This window comes from Argentina silus, assembly GCF_951799395.1.
Source record: "Argentina silus genome assembly, chromosome: 13".
In the NCBI taxonomy this organism is placed as follows: domain Eukaryota; kingdom Metazoa; phylum Chordata; class Actinopteri; order Argentiniformes; family Argentinidae; genus Argentina; species Argentina silus.
The window spans coordinates 17,416,164-17,434,268 of record NC_139667.1 but is presented as its reverse complement, the minus strand read 5'-3'; the positions used below and the strand labels follow the sequence as shown (position 1 = coordinate 17,434,268).

Below are 18,105 nucleotides of genomic sequence, written 5' to 3'. Positions count from 1 at the left end.
CAGAATAAAACCAGCTGTTTCTTGAGGATTCCACTACTAGAAGTGCATGGTTCTGCAAAGAATTCACCATGGTTGGAAAAGTACTTTCAAAAGGCCTCCTGGATAAAGTTGTAGGAAGGCACAAGTTAGGTGAAGGCTACAAAAAGATTTCGAAGGCTTTAGCTATCCCTCTGAGTACCGTTCAGAGCATCATTAAGAAGTGGAAGGCGTATGGCACCACCAACACCTTGCCTACATCAGGCCGTCCGTCCAAACTGGATGACCGAGCCAGGAGGACATTGATCAGAGAAGCTACCAAGAGGCCAAAGGCAACTTTGAAGGACTTACAAGTCTTTATGGCTGGGACTGGTCTGTCTGTGCATGTGACAACAATCTCACAAGCTTTACACGAAGCTGGCCTGTATGGCAGGGTAGCAAGAAATAAGCCTTTTCTGAAAAGGTGCCACAGTCAGTCTCGTTTGTGCTATGCAAAAACACACCTGGAAGATTCTGTTGCCATGTGGAAAAAGGTTTTATGGTCAGACGAGACTAAGATTGAACTTTTTGGACTGAACTCCAAAGTGCTATGTTTGGCGAAAACCAAACACAGCACACCACCCAAAACACACCATACCTACTGTGAAGCATGGTGGTGGCAACATTATGTTGTGGGGATATTTCTCTTCAGTGGGGACTGGGCAATTGGTCAGGATTGAAGGGAAAATGGATACTGCCAAGTACACCCAAATTCTTGAGGACAACCTGCGTCCCTCTGCTAGACAGCTGAAGATGGGCAGGTCACATTCACCTTCCAACACGACAACGATCCTAAACATACCGCCAAAAGAACAACGCAGTGGCTTAAGGATAGAAAGGTGAATGTCCTTGAGTGGCCAAGTCAGAGCCCTGACTTAAATCCAATAGAAAGTCTGCGGATGGACTTGAAGAGAGCAGTCCATCGCCGCTCACCACAGAATTTGACTGAACTCGAGCAATTCTGCAAGGAAGAATGGGCAAATATTCTCCAATCTAGGTGTGCAAAGCTAGTAGAGACATATCCAAACAGATTGATGGCTGTAATTGCAGCAAAAGGTGGCTCTACAAAGTATTAAATCAGGGGACTGATGACTTTTTTTTTTTTAATGGGTTTTGATTTCAGGCTGTACGACAAATAGCTACAAAATATGAAAATGTAGTTTTTCCTTCTGTTAATCAGGTCTTGCCTGATCTACAAATCTAAACTAATAACTGAGATTCCTAACTTTGAATTCTCTCCCTTGCTCTCAAACATTTTTTTACATGATAACAATATTGGAAATGGTTTTTTAGGCTTACTGTATGAACACAGCTAACCCGTATTCACTCACCAAACCAATCGTGATGTCCTTCTCCCCAAGCTCCTGTTTGTGGCGGGCCATCATCTCTTTGAGCTCCAGCTCCTTCATGATCTTCTCCTTCTCCAGGTCCGAGTACTGCTCCTCGGCGATAGAGCGCGCCAGCTGCTCTGAATCCGCCTTGGTCAGCGTTATCTCCAGCTGGGCTGCCAGAGAGTCCCTGTTGGGGTCAAGATAGGCCAATCAGATCAGTTGCATTGTCAAAAAGAATTAGGCCATAGACATAGCTTAAAGTTTGCACTTGATTCCATTTGTTCAATTGTACCAGGCAAACTAAATTAAGACTAGCCCAAGTACTGGAAAGTATTTGAACCAAGTCTGGTCATTTGTAACCAGACCTGGGTCGAAATAGTATTATTATGTTTTAGAGTTTCAGTGTGTTTTATTTTGCTTGCTCTGAATGCTACATAGTCACATTTTGCAGTGTTGGGACTATTCCATTATTTCCATTGAAGTAGGCATGCTAAATCAAGCTGACATAAAGAAAGAGAAAACAAATACTATTTCAACCCAGGTCTGTTTGTGACAACCCCAAAACCCACCTCTCCTCTTGTAGCTCCTGAAGTGATTGCTGCATGTCCTTGTAGAGCTTATTCTTCTCCTCACACTCCTCCTTTAACTCACGCACCTGGGTCTTATACAGCGTCTGTAAAACACAAAAACCAGGCCTATCTTTAAACACACATACACACTTTCCATAATGTAAAAAAAAGCATATTAACGTAGCATTACTCCCTGAATGCGTAAGCACAGATGCCAAATAGATGTTGTGCTGTCTGAACTGTCTTGTTCATATGACACTCATTACAATGTTTAAAGTTAAGTTTCCATTTAAAGGCACATTCTGGGATTTGTTCTGCTGCTCAATGTTCAATTCCAATTAATGACAAATCCCTATTGATTCTCGAAAGAACATAACTTTTAAATGCCTAATGAGGGTAGTACAACTATCTTACCTTATTATAATACAAAATAAAAGGTGGTTTTACTTCACTGTTTGTAATCAATGTCTTTGTAAACAATGTATAGCTTTATAAAACTATAATTCCAATATCATGTCCTTGCATCCAGAGCTCTGATTATGAATTTAAGAGTGGTCACATTTCCCCAGTCCAATCTCTCAATTTTATACCAAAAAACAAGTGGTGGGCCAGCCATTTTGCTGAAAAACTAATTAAAGATGCACGTTTAAACTTGAACTGCAGTTCATGATTTGAATTGAAGCCAATTCCACATAGCGAAAATGTTATCATATAACTAGAGCAGGCTTACAGAAAAATACTGCTCAGCCTCCAGCTGGTCTTGGAGTTCTTTCATTTGGCCGTCCGAGTCCTGTCTTTCTCTGTGGACACAAACACAAAGAAATCCTTAATTCTCCAAACTCTTCCATCAGTCATGATTGTAGAACTGTGTGTGTGTGTGTGTGTGTGTGTGTGTGTTTGTCCTGTAATCCCCCAACAAAACATTCAACACAAAGGGTTGAAATACACGTAGACATCTTAGGTTGGAATTAAAATTATAACAAATAATTGAATAACCGATTCACTTATAAACCCAATACAGGCAGTGATGGGAAATTCTAAGTTTCTACATGGGGTGTATACAGTGGCCCAGTGATTAATAGGTTCACACCGCCATCGCAGCGATGGTCGACCTCAATGCCGCTCCCGCAGCAGACACAAGGTGTGAAGTGCTGCCGAAAGCCACCACAAGGTGGTGAGAAGAGCTGTGAAGGATGTTTGAAAAGAGAATGGTTTGCCTTATCAGATATATTGGCCAAATCGTGTTTATTATAGCAGCTCATGAATTACACAGATGACAAGTGGAAATGGTTTAAATATCAGGTTATTTTAACGAGGACCAAGCAACGGCACCGACCTCTATCTACTCTCATTTGATGGGAGAACAACGTAGTGGTTAGTGCGAGTGAAATACATGAAATGACGCGTCTCAGGTAAATGACACTACAGCTGATTTACCCGAGTGCACCCATCCGGACCCGATAAACATGATTTGTTCTAAATTAAGGTTTATCCAAGGACATAATTTCCAATTTTTCTGACCAGATAATAATTTATCCTTTTCAAAATTTAAACAACAACTCAAAAGCCACTCTTCCCGTAATTCATCAGGCAGTTTGTAAACACACTATAACACATTGTAAATATATTGCAAGCCCTTATAATTGCTCAACAATGTCTCCTGGTGGTTGTTTTGTCGAACTGAATGACCTGAAATAAAACATGGCAAATAGTCGAGCTGACTCCCGACTGCCATCGCGGTAACCTGGCGACATCGTCGTACATAAAAAAACAACAAAACATACGTTTGTTCCCCATCAGAAAGAAATTGGATATGCCAAAAGCCCATATCTTGCTTTGAGGACTTCCAAATCAAAAAAACCTAGCCCCCTACTCACTTGTGGAGATCTGAAAGCACTGAATAGGTGTAAGCAATATGGTGAAAATTCCAGATCGTGTGATTTCACATTCTGTTTTACTTCACTTATCCATCTGGTGTTCAGCAAACAAACAAGCCCTTGGAAAACATAAAATACAGCCAAACCAATCAGGGTACTCTAGATATTCCATCTCCTAATCAGAAATCCCAACTTGAGATCCAAGCACTTAACTCAAACTTTCACGCAAATCTTGCCATTGACATCGATGCATGACTATGAACATGTACACATTTCTTTTTCCAATTACTTTTTGAGAGAGCCTTTAAAAGTAATTGTAATACTATTTTGACTCAGGTCTGCCTGATGGTCACTCACTTGCGCAGTTCCTGATTCTGTTTCTCCAGGCTGCGTTTTATGTCCAACAGGTGGTTGGCCTCCTGCTTCAGCTGCTTCTCTGAGGTACGCAGTGTGTTTAGCTGCTGGTTCTGGGCCTTCAGGTCGTTCTGAGTCAGACTACGCTTTTGCATCTCCTGCTCAATCCTCAGGGTTAGATTCTTCACCTGAAAAAAGAGAAAAATGATAAATGACAGGGATGGTACAAGGGTAATTTTGCAGAGCAATCATCGATGGGTAGGAGTGGCTTGCTCTTTATTTTATACATTTAGGTGGTTAAAGCGAGACTAGCTTTCTTGGATTTTTACAAACTTAATTAGCTTTTGGTTCAATCCTACCATAAATTGGATATGAAAATAACAGAATGTTACCCTCAATAAAATGGCATGCAAGTTGTTACATTGGTGTGTGTAGACCTGGGTCCACAGTTGTGCTCAATTCAATGGCCAGGGTCACTGTGGTGCTGTGAGTTTAGAGGGATGAGTGTTACCAGGTCAGAATGGTAAACTAATTTCTCAAGTTAAAATACCCCCACCCACGCCATCTAATTGTTGGCTTTTCAGTGTTGTAGCTGGTTTCCATCATGGACACAGGTTCTAGACTTGTGTGAGCTTGTTACAGATGTAGCCCTCTAATTTGGTTATAAACCTGCAAGATTCACACCATTTGAATTTTTTTTTGATAAAGAAATAAGTTCTTTTAGCCTACTCAATCCTGTGTGGCACATCACATGTAACATTATGTCAAGCAGTGAGGGTGCTCATGGCCCGTCTGTGTCCTTATGTGCCCTTTTCTGCAGTGGGGTGTTGTCTCCTGTCTCTGTGCTGTGCACCCAGTCTCCATCACCAGCAGGCCTATCCATCATATCCTATGTCCAGCTGTGCCTCAAGCATATCTTGTGCGCTTTATTTTATGTCCCCAACGAAGTAATAGTCCTTATATGTCGGATCCAGTAGGGTTGCATTCATTCCGAACTGTTTCTGCACAGTCTGTAGGCGCTAGTAGGCAAGTGGGGAGTGTTTGAAGTGGCCTACTATTTGTCTGCCTGTTGCTACTACATCCGGGATGATCCACTGACAACAGTCTCACTGACTGCCAGCTGGAATGTACAGTGCCCTCCAAAAGTATTCTATACTCCAACAGTTTGGATTTCAAATCAAACAATTCCTATTGTATAGATCAAAGTAGAGATACATAAACATACTCCCCCCTATTTGAAGGCGTCAAAAATATTGGAAAAAATAATATAATGTCCAAATAAAGCACTCATGTTTCGTATTTGGTCGACAATCCTTTTCATGCAATAACTGAAGCCTGAAGTCTGCGACCCAATGACCCCACCAGACGCTGGGTATATTCTCTGGTAATCCTCTGCCAGGGCTGAACTGCAGCCATCTTCAGTTGTTCTTTGTTTTGAGGACTGTTTGCCTTAAGTTCCCTCTTCAGCAAATCAAATGCATGTTCAATTGGATTTCAATCTGGAGATTGACTTGGCCACTCTAGAACTTTCCACTTTTTGGCCCTGAAAAACTCCCTAGTTGCTATGGCAGTATGTTTGGGGTCATTGTCTTGCTGTATGATAAAGTGACATCCAATGAGATCGGAAGATTGGAAGCATTTGCTCGTACATCAGCAGACTTCATTCTGCTGCTGCCGTCATCATCAATGAAGACAAGTGAGCCAGTTGCAGTGGCAGTCATACATGCCCTTTTTTTCTCCACACTTTACTCTTGCCATCACTCTGGTACATGTTAATCTTAGTCTCATCTGTCCACAAGACCATTTTCCAGAACTCTGCAGGCTCTTTTAGGTACTTTTTTGGCAAACCATAACCTGGCCATCTAGTTTTTGTGGCTAACTAGTGGTTTTTACTTAGCAGTGTAGCCTGTATAGCTCTGCTGGTGAAGCCTTCTGTGATGGTAATCTCTGACACATTCAAGCCTACCTCCTGGAGAGTGTTCCTGATCTGGGGCACAGTTGTTTCGGGGGTTTTCTCAATCATGGTGAGCTTTCATCGGTCATCCACTGTACAAGTCTTCGATTTTGGTAGGTTTAAGGTTTTTGCTATGTTTCTGATTGATTTTGTCTGATATTTCAGACTCGTAATAGCTTCACTGACTTTCATTGATGTCTCTTTGGTCCTCAGGTTCACAGGCACCAATAGCAGACTCCAGAGGCAAACGCAAAGCTTAGAATCAATACTAGACATTGACAGCTCTCTTTTGCTTGCACAAATGAACACACCTGACTTACCAGAAACACCTGTCAAGCCAATTGTCCCATTACTTTTGGGTACCCTGAAATAGGGGGACTATGTATAACACAAGTGTTGTAATTTCTGAATGTTGAAACCAATATGTACGCAAATCCAAACTTTTTTTGAGTGTAGAGCCAAAAGAAGAAAAAAATATTCACTGTCACATTACTTACACAGGGCACTGTATATATAGCTTTTAAGTTAGTTGGATAACTAAGCTAACACTAATAAACATTTGTTATTGTTTCTGCTAGGGAAATTCCGCTAGCTAGCTAGATCTTTTATAGAGCCTTTTCCCTCAACAAGGAATAGGCAATGCCTCCCTCACCCATCAGTGGATGACTACACACTTTAATCGATTGACATTAAAACCAAACAGTTTACAAATTAAAACAGACTGATTTTCCATGGCTTTTAGACATAAGGCTCTCTCTTAAAATGAAGAGTACTTTCAACAAGAGGTGAAATCCTGGCAGTTCAGTTAATTTCTTTTTTGACTATCCCATCTCAACCTGCCTGTAGGCAAATCCATAATTATATCTCTGCCTTGTGCTTTGATGATCTGGTGCATTCAGGACAGACCAGGTAAATAGCCATCTACTGCTCCTTATGGATCAAAATGAAAACTGCAAATGACCAGAGTTGTTAATTTACCATCAGATTAGGTGGCTGCATCTGTACCAGTTAGTACTATTTACCTATTGATACACACATGCATGTTGACACACACACACACACACACACACACACACACACCTCTTCAGTGAGCCTCTCCTTGTGCCTGCGGAGCTCATCCAGCTTTTGCAGGGATTGCTTGTAGTCACAGTCTAGCATACTGCTGTGCTTCTCCAGTTCTAGCATCCTGTTCTCCACCCGCAACTTGGAGGCCCGCTCCTCCTGCAGTTTCTGCTCAACCTCTGAGGTAGGGAGAGAGGGAGGGGTGAGCTGGCTATATAAAGTAGATTAGTAGCACTTTATTTCATTTATCTATTTCACAGATTTAAATACACATATAGAAGGATCTGACAACAGCAACAACAACAAAACCCTAAAGAGATGGGTCTTTAGTCTACAGTGGAAGATAGGTAGCGACCATTATCCTGACAGTGGTGGGAAGGTCATTCCACCACTGGGGTGCCAAGACAGAGAAGAGCCGTGACTGAGCAGAGTGACCACTACATCCTCGTAGAGATGGCAGTGCCAAGTGGGCTTGAAGAAGAAGAGAGAAAAAAAAAAAAAGAAAAGCTTGGAAGCAGGCCTTTCATACCCTTCATGACTTCTGACTTAGCGCCCTCGATCGACTCTGAGATCTTGCTCTTGTCTGCGAGCCGTGCCTTGGTGGCCTTATGTGCCGCCTCCTCCTGCTCCATCCCTTGCTGCAACACCTTCAGCTTGTAGGTCATGTCTATCTCCTTGTTGTTCTTCTCCTACAGGGGATAATGAGAAGAAGAGAGAGGGTGAGGGAGATCAAAGAGAAAGGGGGGAAGAGAAAAGAAGGAAGAGAACGAATACGATAGTGAGAACCATAATAAGAATGAGAGAGGGTACAAGCATAAAAAAGAGGAACAAAAATGTGTCGATACGAGGGTAAGGAGGAGAGAAAGATAAGATGAAGTTCAAAGGAGGGCAAGAAAAGATAAAAAGTAAGGGAGAAGTGTACAAAAGGGTGAGGAGTGATAGATAGAATAGAGTGAGGGTTAGAGAGAAAGAAAGGGGGAATGGCGTGGCCATAGGTGTTGTTCAGCCTCATTTGAATAAACAATTACTGAGTCACTCCGTCTAGATAAAGGCATCTGCTAAATGACTAAGATTGAATGGAAAGGAAATACAATATATAAGTGAATCAATATGAATCAGTGCAAGAGTTTACCTTCTCCAGATCAGTGAGTTTCTCCTGGAGTTGTCTCTTCTCAGTCTCTGCTTTAGACAGAGCCTGTCTCACTTGCCGAACCTCGTCTTCCAGCCCTGAGATACGCACTACAGCGAGAGAGAAACAACCAAGAGAGAGAGACAAACAGATAGAAACAGTTACAGAAGGCTAAATCGTAATGATGAAGAGAGCAAACACACACACACACACACAGACACACACACACTCACCCTGCAGGTCGACAATGGTCTCGGAGCCCTGGCTGTGGTCCCTCCTCTCGGCCTCCAGCGCTGCCTGCAGGCTGATGCAGTCCTTCTCCAGCGTCAGCTTGCCGTGTTCCAGCAGGCAGCACTTGTCCTGCAGCTCCCGTGCGTTGGCTTCCAGCTGCTGCAGCTGCTTACTGGCCTCTGTCTGGGCCTTCCGCAACCTTGTAGCTGTCTCCGACTCAGCCCTCAGGAGAGCATTGGCCTCGTCCAACTAATGAAGGAGACACATACAGTGCCCTGTGTAAGTATTTTGACATGTGTCTTGAACAGGGATATGAATTCATAGGGACACACACTCCCTCACTGACAGGCATGTGCACCCACACACAAACACACCTGTCTCTGTAAGTGAATGTTCTTCTCGTTGGAGATGTGAGAGTTCTGGTTTCTTCTCTTCATATCATCAAGTTGGTCTCGTAAGCTGTTGACTGCAGATCACATCAAGTCAGATATGACAGCAAAGTAGAGGAATGCACAATGCTAGAATTCAAAAGAGGTTTTGACATCTCACTGCAATTATTGTTAATAATACTGTTTCTATGCCATTTCAGCAGCATTGTTTATCTGACAGGAATCATCCGTTTATATACATTTCCTGTTTAGTTTTAAATGTTGCCAACTCAATAGCAGAAGCATGTGTCATGTAGGGCTGCGCAAATCTCTAGGGATGCACACACACACTGGCGAAACTAGTGTGAGAAAGTGGAGCTCTTGCGAGCTGCCTCGTTGCGGTTAAACTTAATATTTTCTCGTGGCGGCTCATTGAGAGGCTACACTGTTGCAATGTTCTCCAATGACTGAGATCTTTTCCTCTCGCTTTCCCGTGGTCTGCTGAATTCAAATTGGACTGGCAAAAGTAGTCACATTTAGCAAGTCTAGTCACGGCTAGACAGCTAACATGTTGGAAATAAAAGCTGCATGATGCGAGAAGAGCATTCTATAAATGAGCGAACCTTTGACAGTTGGCTAAGCCTGTAAAAAAAAAAAAAACATTTTTGGTAACCCTTTATTTTACAGTCCTGTTTCAGCTGATATTTATTTACCCAGTTTTTACTAAATAAACTATTTGGTAACTATGCAGTAGCAAGGGATACTTTCTGGTACTTAACTCAATAAATGCAGCACCATTGGTAACTGCCTGGTACTAAATGGCACAAAATGGTGCTTGAGTCAGTGAATCTAAAAGAAACAGCAAGCGTAATTAATATGCAATTATCAGGTAATAACGTCATTACAACTGTATCTGCTTAACACTGGGCTATAAAATAAAGAGTTACCCATTTTTAAATTATTTAAAAGCTTTTATAGACAACTTCTAATGACACCAATTCAATGTTCAATAGCCTTTGGTGTCCGACTGCCATTGCACCGAATGGGAAGGCTATAAGGTAATGCTCCCTCTGGTGGTCACTACTGTAATAGCTTCAAGAAAATGACACTAGTGGCAGTTCGATTACATTAGTTTGAACCAGTTTAACTTCATTAGTTTAAAGCAGTTTGATTACATTAGTTTGTAGCAGTTTGATTGCCAGTGTATGACTAAGACTGTACAACTCCCCTCCCCTCCACCTAATTGGTGGTTGAACACGTTTTTGTCTGACAATTAATAATTAATTGTTGACCCAAATTGTATGATCATGACAGCCTCTGAGTGTGTGTGTGTGTGTGTGTGTGTGTGTGTGTGTGCGCGCGCAATTGCACCAGGGTTTCACACTCTCCAAACACCAATCTTACCCCGCTAAGCGAAAGCCAAGGCATTAGAGCTTGGGGAGCAAACACAAGTGTTCAGTTCTCAGGCAAGGTTACTCATTACAAAAGCTTGGCATCAAAACACCTCTGCTTCACTTCACCCCACTTTGACCTAACTCACCTCTGCGAAGAGACACAGAACCAGTGTCTTCCACTCACCAAACACCTGCTTTGGCCAGCTGTGTGTGTGTGTTTTTCAGACAATGGTCTCACCCTCATTCTCCAGGCAGCGTTTCCTGTCGGCCTCGCTCTCAGCCTTCCTGTGGTTCTCCACACTCTTGTGCTGCAGCAGGGCCTTCTCCCTTTCAAGTTGTCTCAGGCTGGATTCAAGACTCTTCCTGCTGCTCACCTGACAACAACAGCAGTCATTTGAAGTTTACTTTTCGATTTTGGTACAATTTTACATTCTGTAGCTCTATAACACTTTTTACTTCATTAGTTGAATCAAGATGTGTTAGAGCTGGAACTGGACCAAAAATGTGCACAAATCAGAAGTAACCCAAGTAACGAATTGGAAAACATATAATAATCCTCATTGACAGCAACAACGTGGCGTATTTCAAAACTTTTAATCTGGATCAGAATGATCCGGTTTCTGTAATCCCTTTTTTTTTGCTATCCAGGATCAGATAAATTTGGCTGACTTTGAGCCGGTATTTCAAAACATTATCGGATAGGATCATTCTGATCTAGATAACACAAGATCAACATCACAGAATCTGGGTTTTCAGTTCATGCCCGAAGGGCTGAAACCCTATTGTATTCATAGTTTGTATTCAATATTTTTAAATTATTATTATTATTAGGGGTTCAAGCCTGAACTATCCGTAAGAATTATTATTATTATTATTATTATTATTATTATTATTAAGGGTTCAAGCCGTGAAAACACTAGACATTTGCTAAATTGCAATAACAACGGTCATAATGAAATCAGCGGATCATGCCATGCAAAGGTCATGCCATGCAAATCAAAATTCATATAGACATATTCAAACACTTCTCAATCCAGGTCACTTTGTTCAATTCACATGACAGTTGACAGGAGCATTGAGGTCATCACTCTCAAGACCTGTACGTGTACCGACCTGTACCAACTTGGCAGAAATCTGTATAATAATTACCAAAATTAGGGTCATGGTTGAGCGACGGTAACACGGCAGTTCTTTTTCACTCGTTTTATTTGAGGTATTTCACCTTGGCAAAACAACCACTAGGGTGCATTGTTATGCAATTCTAATGGATAGGCTTTCAATGTGTTATAGACCCTTTTAGTGTTTACAAACATTGCCACCTGAGTATGATGCCTGCGCATGTTGGTAGCAACACTCTTAACCCTAATACAAGACGTGAGCTATAGTAAACAAAATTACCAACTACATCCTGATGGGACTCACTTTTTTCATGCCATTTCGCCTGGTGGATGGTGCTATATGTCACAGTGGGCGTCGATTTAACTATCCACAGATGCGCGTAGTGTTGAAAACAAGCCCAACAACTTGTCAGGATCGCGGAATGTATGCAACTCATGGCACGGTACAACACATAGTATGCAACTACTGTACTGTAGCTATCGTAGACCAAATATATAACTTCCCCATATGATGTGTGTAACTCCCAAATAATGTAATTGAGTCTCTTCAGAGACTGGTCCGACTGCTTATGGACCCCCTTACGGTGGTCTCCTCCTCCTCCCGCGCCAGAAGTCGAACCTTTCTGACGGCGGTTCTCCGCTCTCCTCTGCTGCCTTCTCCGCTGGCCTCTCTGCCTTGTCTTTGGTCGGTATTAACCAACGTTTCATTTTGAAAAATAATATCCTAGGCTTAAAGCCTAGTGTATTGATTTGAGCTGTTCAGAAGAAATCTACTGGTGCACACTGACGTGTGTGTGTGTGATGTCTGTGATGTTTACTGTGGCGCTGTAAAGTGACCTGTCACCTGCAAATGATACTGTCGTTAATCTGTCGTAATCACCTCAGGGGTCACATCAAGAGGATTCTGAAAATCATCTCGCGACCCCCCCTCGGCGTCTCGCGACCCCCACTTTGGGAACCCCTGTCCTCGCAAAAAAAACACTTTTTTTTTTTTTTTTTTAGGGTCCTCAAATTCCAATCAAAAAACCTGGAGTTTCTTCTCCCTTGCGTCCCTTGGAGTTTCTTCTCCCTTCAGCACCTGCGGCTAAGTTCACTACGTCGCGGGCATCTTGGTCGACTTCAAAGTGATCTTTAGTGACCATAGGAAACAGGACCTAGGTTGCATCCACTGATATCAAAATATTTTCTTTTAACTCTGAGGGTTGAATATATAATATCTGAAGGTGAAGGCAACCTAACCTGAAGTTCCAAGAGGCACAACAACATTCTGCACTGCGAGAATGCATGGTTGAATATTATCAAGAGGCAATCCATTTTATGTAGTTCCAAACTTCCTACCTCTTCATCAAGTTCTTTAGAGATTTTCTCTAGACGACTGGTGGTAGCTCTGCAGGGAGAGAACAGAGAACAATTCACCATCATCTATTTTAGTGCACAGGATTGAAGCCACAATTTGTGAAGCCATTTTTGTATATATACATTCATGATATATTTGAAGAATATTACTTAGTTACTTAGTTCCTTATAGATGCTTAATACCACATCATAGCGCAAAATATACGTCTGTTTTACTCTAATGTTTACAAACAGTAATGTAAACACTTCCATGTTGATGTCCCAGACTGTCAGTCCTCGCATATAGAGTTCGGTATATGAGAGTGGTAACATTTCTCTAACCCCCTCAGATTGATGTGGTGGGGGTCCACACAGAACCAGAGTCCCGACCCGGGACCCGAGAATATGGAATGGTGGATTTTCTAGTCAAGTGGATTTTCTTAAAAGCAGCGTCTGAACTTTGTCTAAGTTTGCCCACCTCTGTGCAACAATAATGCTTACCTGAACTTGTGCTCCAGCTCATCTTTGGACTGCATCTCATTACTGAGCTTCTCTTCCAGCTGGTGAAGCTTCTTCTGCAGTTGGGCTGACTGAATGCGGGGGAGGGAAGATAGATGCATGGATAGATAGATGATGACAACCTAGAATTCTGTACTAAAGATAATACAAATCACAAACATACAATAAGGGAATTTGGCACGCTGTTATTCTATTTGTTGTATTAATTACTTTTTTGTTAGACAGACTATCCATCGGTGGTTCTCCAAAAATGTGGCCAAATAAATTAGTTTCAAGCATTGTGTGGGGGCTGCATCATGTATGATTATGCTTATCATCAGCAGAAACTGGGGAGTTTCTCAGGGTCAAGACAAAATTGAGATATTGAAACTGTATGCAGTGACCATCTGATCAAAACCATGTGTAATTGGTTACCCATTCAAATGACGGAGTATTCATTCTGAAATCGGCTAAACTATTAGAGCTTTACATTCAGATGGACTCAGTTCAACTCATTGTATAACTTATTGAAGACATTTTTGCATTTGAGCAAATTCTAGGAGTGCCACAGCAAAGGAGATGATTACTTATACAATTTCAGGCTCTGAGGCAACTAAATGTGAAAATTGTGCAAACTTATGCACTCTTTTCAGTCTGATGCCAAATTAAGCCATTAAACAAGGCTAGTTCAATCTGTTTACCCCAAAAGTGGGTGATGATAGGCCTACAACGGCACCACAGCAGGCGTAAGAAAATAAAATAATCTTGACTCACCCCCACTGCTTGTTTGTTTAGTTTTTTGCCTAGCTATAAAACATAGCAAGCAACACCAACCACCAAGACAGACTATCTAACTCTGACCACTGTCTGTTTTAAGTTTCAGCTAGAGTTCTATTTAATTTCAATGACATGCCTGATTCTCAATGATATTTATTATTTCAATGTTGCTTTCTTTCTGTTTGGAATTGTATTTATGTTGATGTATTTCTATGACCTCTTCTCTTATTTAGCAACACTTTGTTTCGGTCCAAGGAGGATTTTTATGAAATCAAACACGTAAAAGCTCTACATTTAAAACAAGGAATTCATTGATTCTAATTCAATATCCAAGTCAAAAGACTACTTAGTTTTAAACCAGCAATTTTACAGCAAAATTCTAAATAAAGACAGAACATCTTAAAGAGAGAACACTTCTAAATCAGATAAAAGCAGATTTGATTTAAAGAGAGAATACTTACCACCACAATGTCCTGCAAAAAAATGAGAAATTAATTTGATTAGTTCAGCAGAACAGTTTCCACAATCACTGAAGTCAATGAGCTGTCAGATTTTCCAAGATTAGCTTTTTGTTTAGCCTCTCTGGGGGTAAAGCCTCTTAAGTGTTTGAGTGTTACTAAGAAGTCCACAGTTCAAACAAAACTATGAAACTTGAGCTAAAGTATAGAAACAGCACATGGGCAACATTTCAGCTAATTATCATATTTTGTCCTGTTATGACATGTGTTATGCCATTATTAACACTTTGTCACGTCATTGAGTTCGGTGTTTCTTATTTTTTTAAATGTTTATTTTCAGCAACAAAAAAATGTAACAGTTTATTTCACAGCATCGACCTTACTAGGTACTCACTTTGTTATTACATAAATTAAGTAATAACTCCATAAAAACCTGTGATTACTGTTTTTTTTACATTCATCGAAACAAAGGGGGTGATCCAAGAGCTTTTAATAATTACCACCCTATCTTGAGGTGTGATCAATTCTCAGATGTGGTCCTTTTAAACAATACATTTTATTTTAAATGTGCACCAGTCAAGTTTTAAGACTGGACGTGGCACCACCTCTGCTGCTTCCCTAGTTATAAATGACAGTGATCTCTTTGGATAAGAAACAGCATTGTGCAGCCCTCTATATTAACCTCTCTAAGACTTTAAATATGCCCTCCTATCACAGAGGTTATCTGCCATTGGTTTGGATCAGTCTGCCTGTAATTGACTTAACTAGCAGCAGGATAGGACTCTACTGAATTTCAGTAGATGGAGTTCAGTCTAGTTTTCTCAATATTAATAAAGGTGTTCGACTCTAGGTCCACTCCTGTTTACCATCTACATATATAATGTTGGTTTGTCCTTGAACAATTGTAAACCGCATCTTCAAACTCAGTTCAAGCTGGTCTTAAATGCAGAAAAAAACAACGCAGATGGTATTTTCAAGATCACGAAATCAACCTGCCACTCTTCCTCAGATAGTCACATAGCAAAATAATCCAATAGAGGTGGTGTCATCATACAGGTACTTGGGATTTTACCTTGATGAAACCCTGTCTTTTAAGCTCCACATTGAACAGCTCACTAAAAAGCTTGAACTGAAGCTTTTATTTTAGGAACAAGGCTTGTTTTTAATTTCAAGCTAGAAAAAACCTTGTTACAGCCAATTTCTTGCCTTTGCTGGATTCTGGTAACATTTTGTATACGAATGCTCCAGGATCTTACCTGCACACAATAGACATACTTTACAATGTATCAGTTAGCAGGATGGCCATCTTTAACTGTAAGACAACAGACACATTTAATTTGGTAAGAGTGCTTTTATCTATGCTGCCCCATCATCTTGGAACATTTTACAAAAGGACTGCGATTGATGATTTAAAATCTCAGTTTGGAGGGCTGTTGACCATGGAATGCACATGTTTTTACCCATTGATCATGAGGAAGCTAGCTCTTTAAAGTTACCAATTGATATATGTAGTATGCTGTGTTGTGTCTATTGTGTATGTATAACTTTATGCATTCTGACTTCTTGGCCAGGGCTAACTTGAAATGTAAAACAATCTCAGTATGATTTCTCCTTTTAAATAAAGGATAAATACAAAAAACATATACAATTATCTTACAGAATTATCCAGAAAAATGTCATTTTTTAAATGTAAATGTTTAAATCAATTGAAAAAGAGATCACTATTGTCATGTTTTATTGACTCATTGGTAAATGCTCATTCCAGTTCCCAGGTATGCAAAATATACATTTTGTATTCAATTCAAATTTACAATTCCAATTAAATTAAATTCCAATTTAAGCTGTCTGATTTTAAATTCCATTTCAATTCCATTGCATGAAGTATCTTAGAATTCATGAACCTTGATCAAAACTAGCACTCCTTGGACCTATGTGGCACCAAGTGGTTATGAATTGCATTGAATTCATTGAGGTAAGTCCTAGAAAGTAGGCTACCTATTGTTACCATAGTTTCCTAATTAAATCTAGTTCCATACTAGTGGAAACAGTACCGTAAAATAAAGTGCTACTAGAATTGTGAAACTTAAGCTATAGTGGAGAGCAAGTACCCACCTGGCCTTTGGACGTTGAGTTCTCGTGCGCAACCGAAGAGTTATTTGAGGCATTAAGTAACCTGGAGAAAAACACGTCAGTTTTACACAAACCTATTTTCTTGCACTTTAAGATTTCTCATATAAGAAACAGTGTGGTATATAAAAAATACATGTATTTATCATCATGGTTCTCTTTCAGTCTACTCTACTACACCCCTGCATAAGCTATTTGCTAAAACCCTATTCAACAGGATTGGAACAGGCCGGGAACTGCCCCAGCCCAGCCTATAAAGGCTACTGAATCTACATCACAGAATCTACATTTATATTGTGACGATCACAGAGCGACAGCCTCCTGACATGAAGACTCCAGACACGAAGACGAAGGAGTCTATCTGTGGAGTCCATCGAGGAAGGCCTGAAAGGAAGGCCATACAAGTATTTTTATTCTATTTTGATAATTTTCATTACCCTGAGTGTAGTGAGCCTACCTATATCCTACATTTCCCACTAACCCTCTCCCTCTATACCAGCAAAAAATCACAATGTGCTTTCTCCCAATTCCTGTTATTTCATCCATCAGGAGGACACATCGACACTACACCTCCACCCGCAACCCTTCCAATCTAATCTACCCACCATGCTCAACTGACCACGACCTCACTGTCACGGGAGGACTTTGGAACTGCCAGTGAGCGGTCTGGAAAGCAGAGGCTATTTCAGCCTATGCCTGCTTCATGTCTCTCCACTTCCTTGCTCTCACAGAGACATAGATTACAACGGATAACACAGCTCTGGCAGCCCTCTCTGATGCCTACTCCTTTACTCATTCCCCTAGACTCTCTGGTCGAGGAGGAGGAACAGGACTCCTCATCTCACCTAAGTGGTCACATAATGTCCTTCCCCTGTCACACCTGTCCATTTCCACCTTTGAATTCCATGCTGTTTCTGTCACCTCCCCTGTCAAACTTCACATTGTTGTTATCTATCGTCCACCAGGTCAACTTGGCCACTTCTTAGATGAGATGGATGTCCTTCTCAGCTTCTTCCCTGAGGACGGCACACCGCTCACAATACTGGGTGACTTCAACATCCAGTCGGAGAAGCTTCACTCGTCTGGAGCACTTGACCTTCTCTCCTCCTTCGGCCTTACCCTGTCCCACTCTCCTCCAACTCATAAGGCGGGCAATCCTCTCATACCTCAAACCTCACTGTTACCCCTCTTCCGGTTTCAGATCATCACACCGGTTTCACCTCCTCCCATACAGCCAAGAACCTTGGGGTGATCCTTGACAACCACTTATCCTGTGTGGCGAACATCACAGCGACAGAACGCTCCTGTAAATTCTTCCTCTACAACATCAGAAGGATACGTCCATTCCTCACCACAGAAGCAGCACAACTTTTGGTCCAAACACTTGTAATCTCTCGCCTTGACTACTGCAACGCACCCTTGGCCGGACTCCCTGCCTCCGCCATCAGGCCTCTGCAGCTCATCCAGAACACTGCCACTCGTCTGGTGTTCAATCTCCCCAAATTCTC

The 18,105-nt window shown here is 41.3% G+C and overlaps 1 protein-coding gene across 1 annotated transcript in view; it reads right to left on the bottom strand.

Moving 5' to 3' along the window:
* rock2a (rho-associated, coiled-coil containing protein kinase 2a) overlaps window positions 1-18,105 on the bottom strand; it is a 54,647-nt gene that overhangs the window by 9,814 nt on the left and 26,728 nt on the right. Inside the window, exons 10-22 of the mRNA XM_083683881.1 lie at window positions 16,583-16,643; window positions 13,239-13,327; window positions 12,741-12,789; window positions 10,523-10,658; window positions 8,897-8,988; window positions 8,525-8,771; window positions 8,295-8,401; window positions 7,692-7,851; window positions 7,181-7,341; window positions 4,150-4,334; window positions 2,646-2,715; window positions 1,916-2,019; window positions 1,347-1,533 (exon numbers count right to left, since the gene is read on the bottom strand). Of these exons, the coding sequence (XP_083540007.1) occupies window positions 1,347-1,533; window positions 1,916-2,019; window positions 2,646-2,715; window positions 4,150-4,334; window positions 7,181-7,341; window positions 7,692-7,851; window positions 8,295-8,401; window positions 8,525-8,771; window positions 8,897-8,988; window positions 10,523-10,658; window positions 12,741-12,789; window positions 13,239-13,327; window positions 16,583-16,643 (1,648 nt within the window). The remainder of the gene's footprint in view (window positions 1-1,346; window positions 1,534-1,915; window positions 2,020-2,645; window positions 2,716-4,149; window positions 4,335-7,180; window positions 7,342-7,691; window positions 7,852-8,294; window positions 8,402-8,524; window positions 8,772-8,896; window positions 8,989-10,522; window positions 10,659-12,740; window positions 12,790-13,238; window positions 13,328-16,582; window positions 16,644-18,105) is intronic.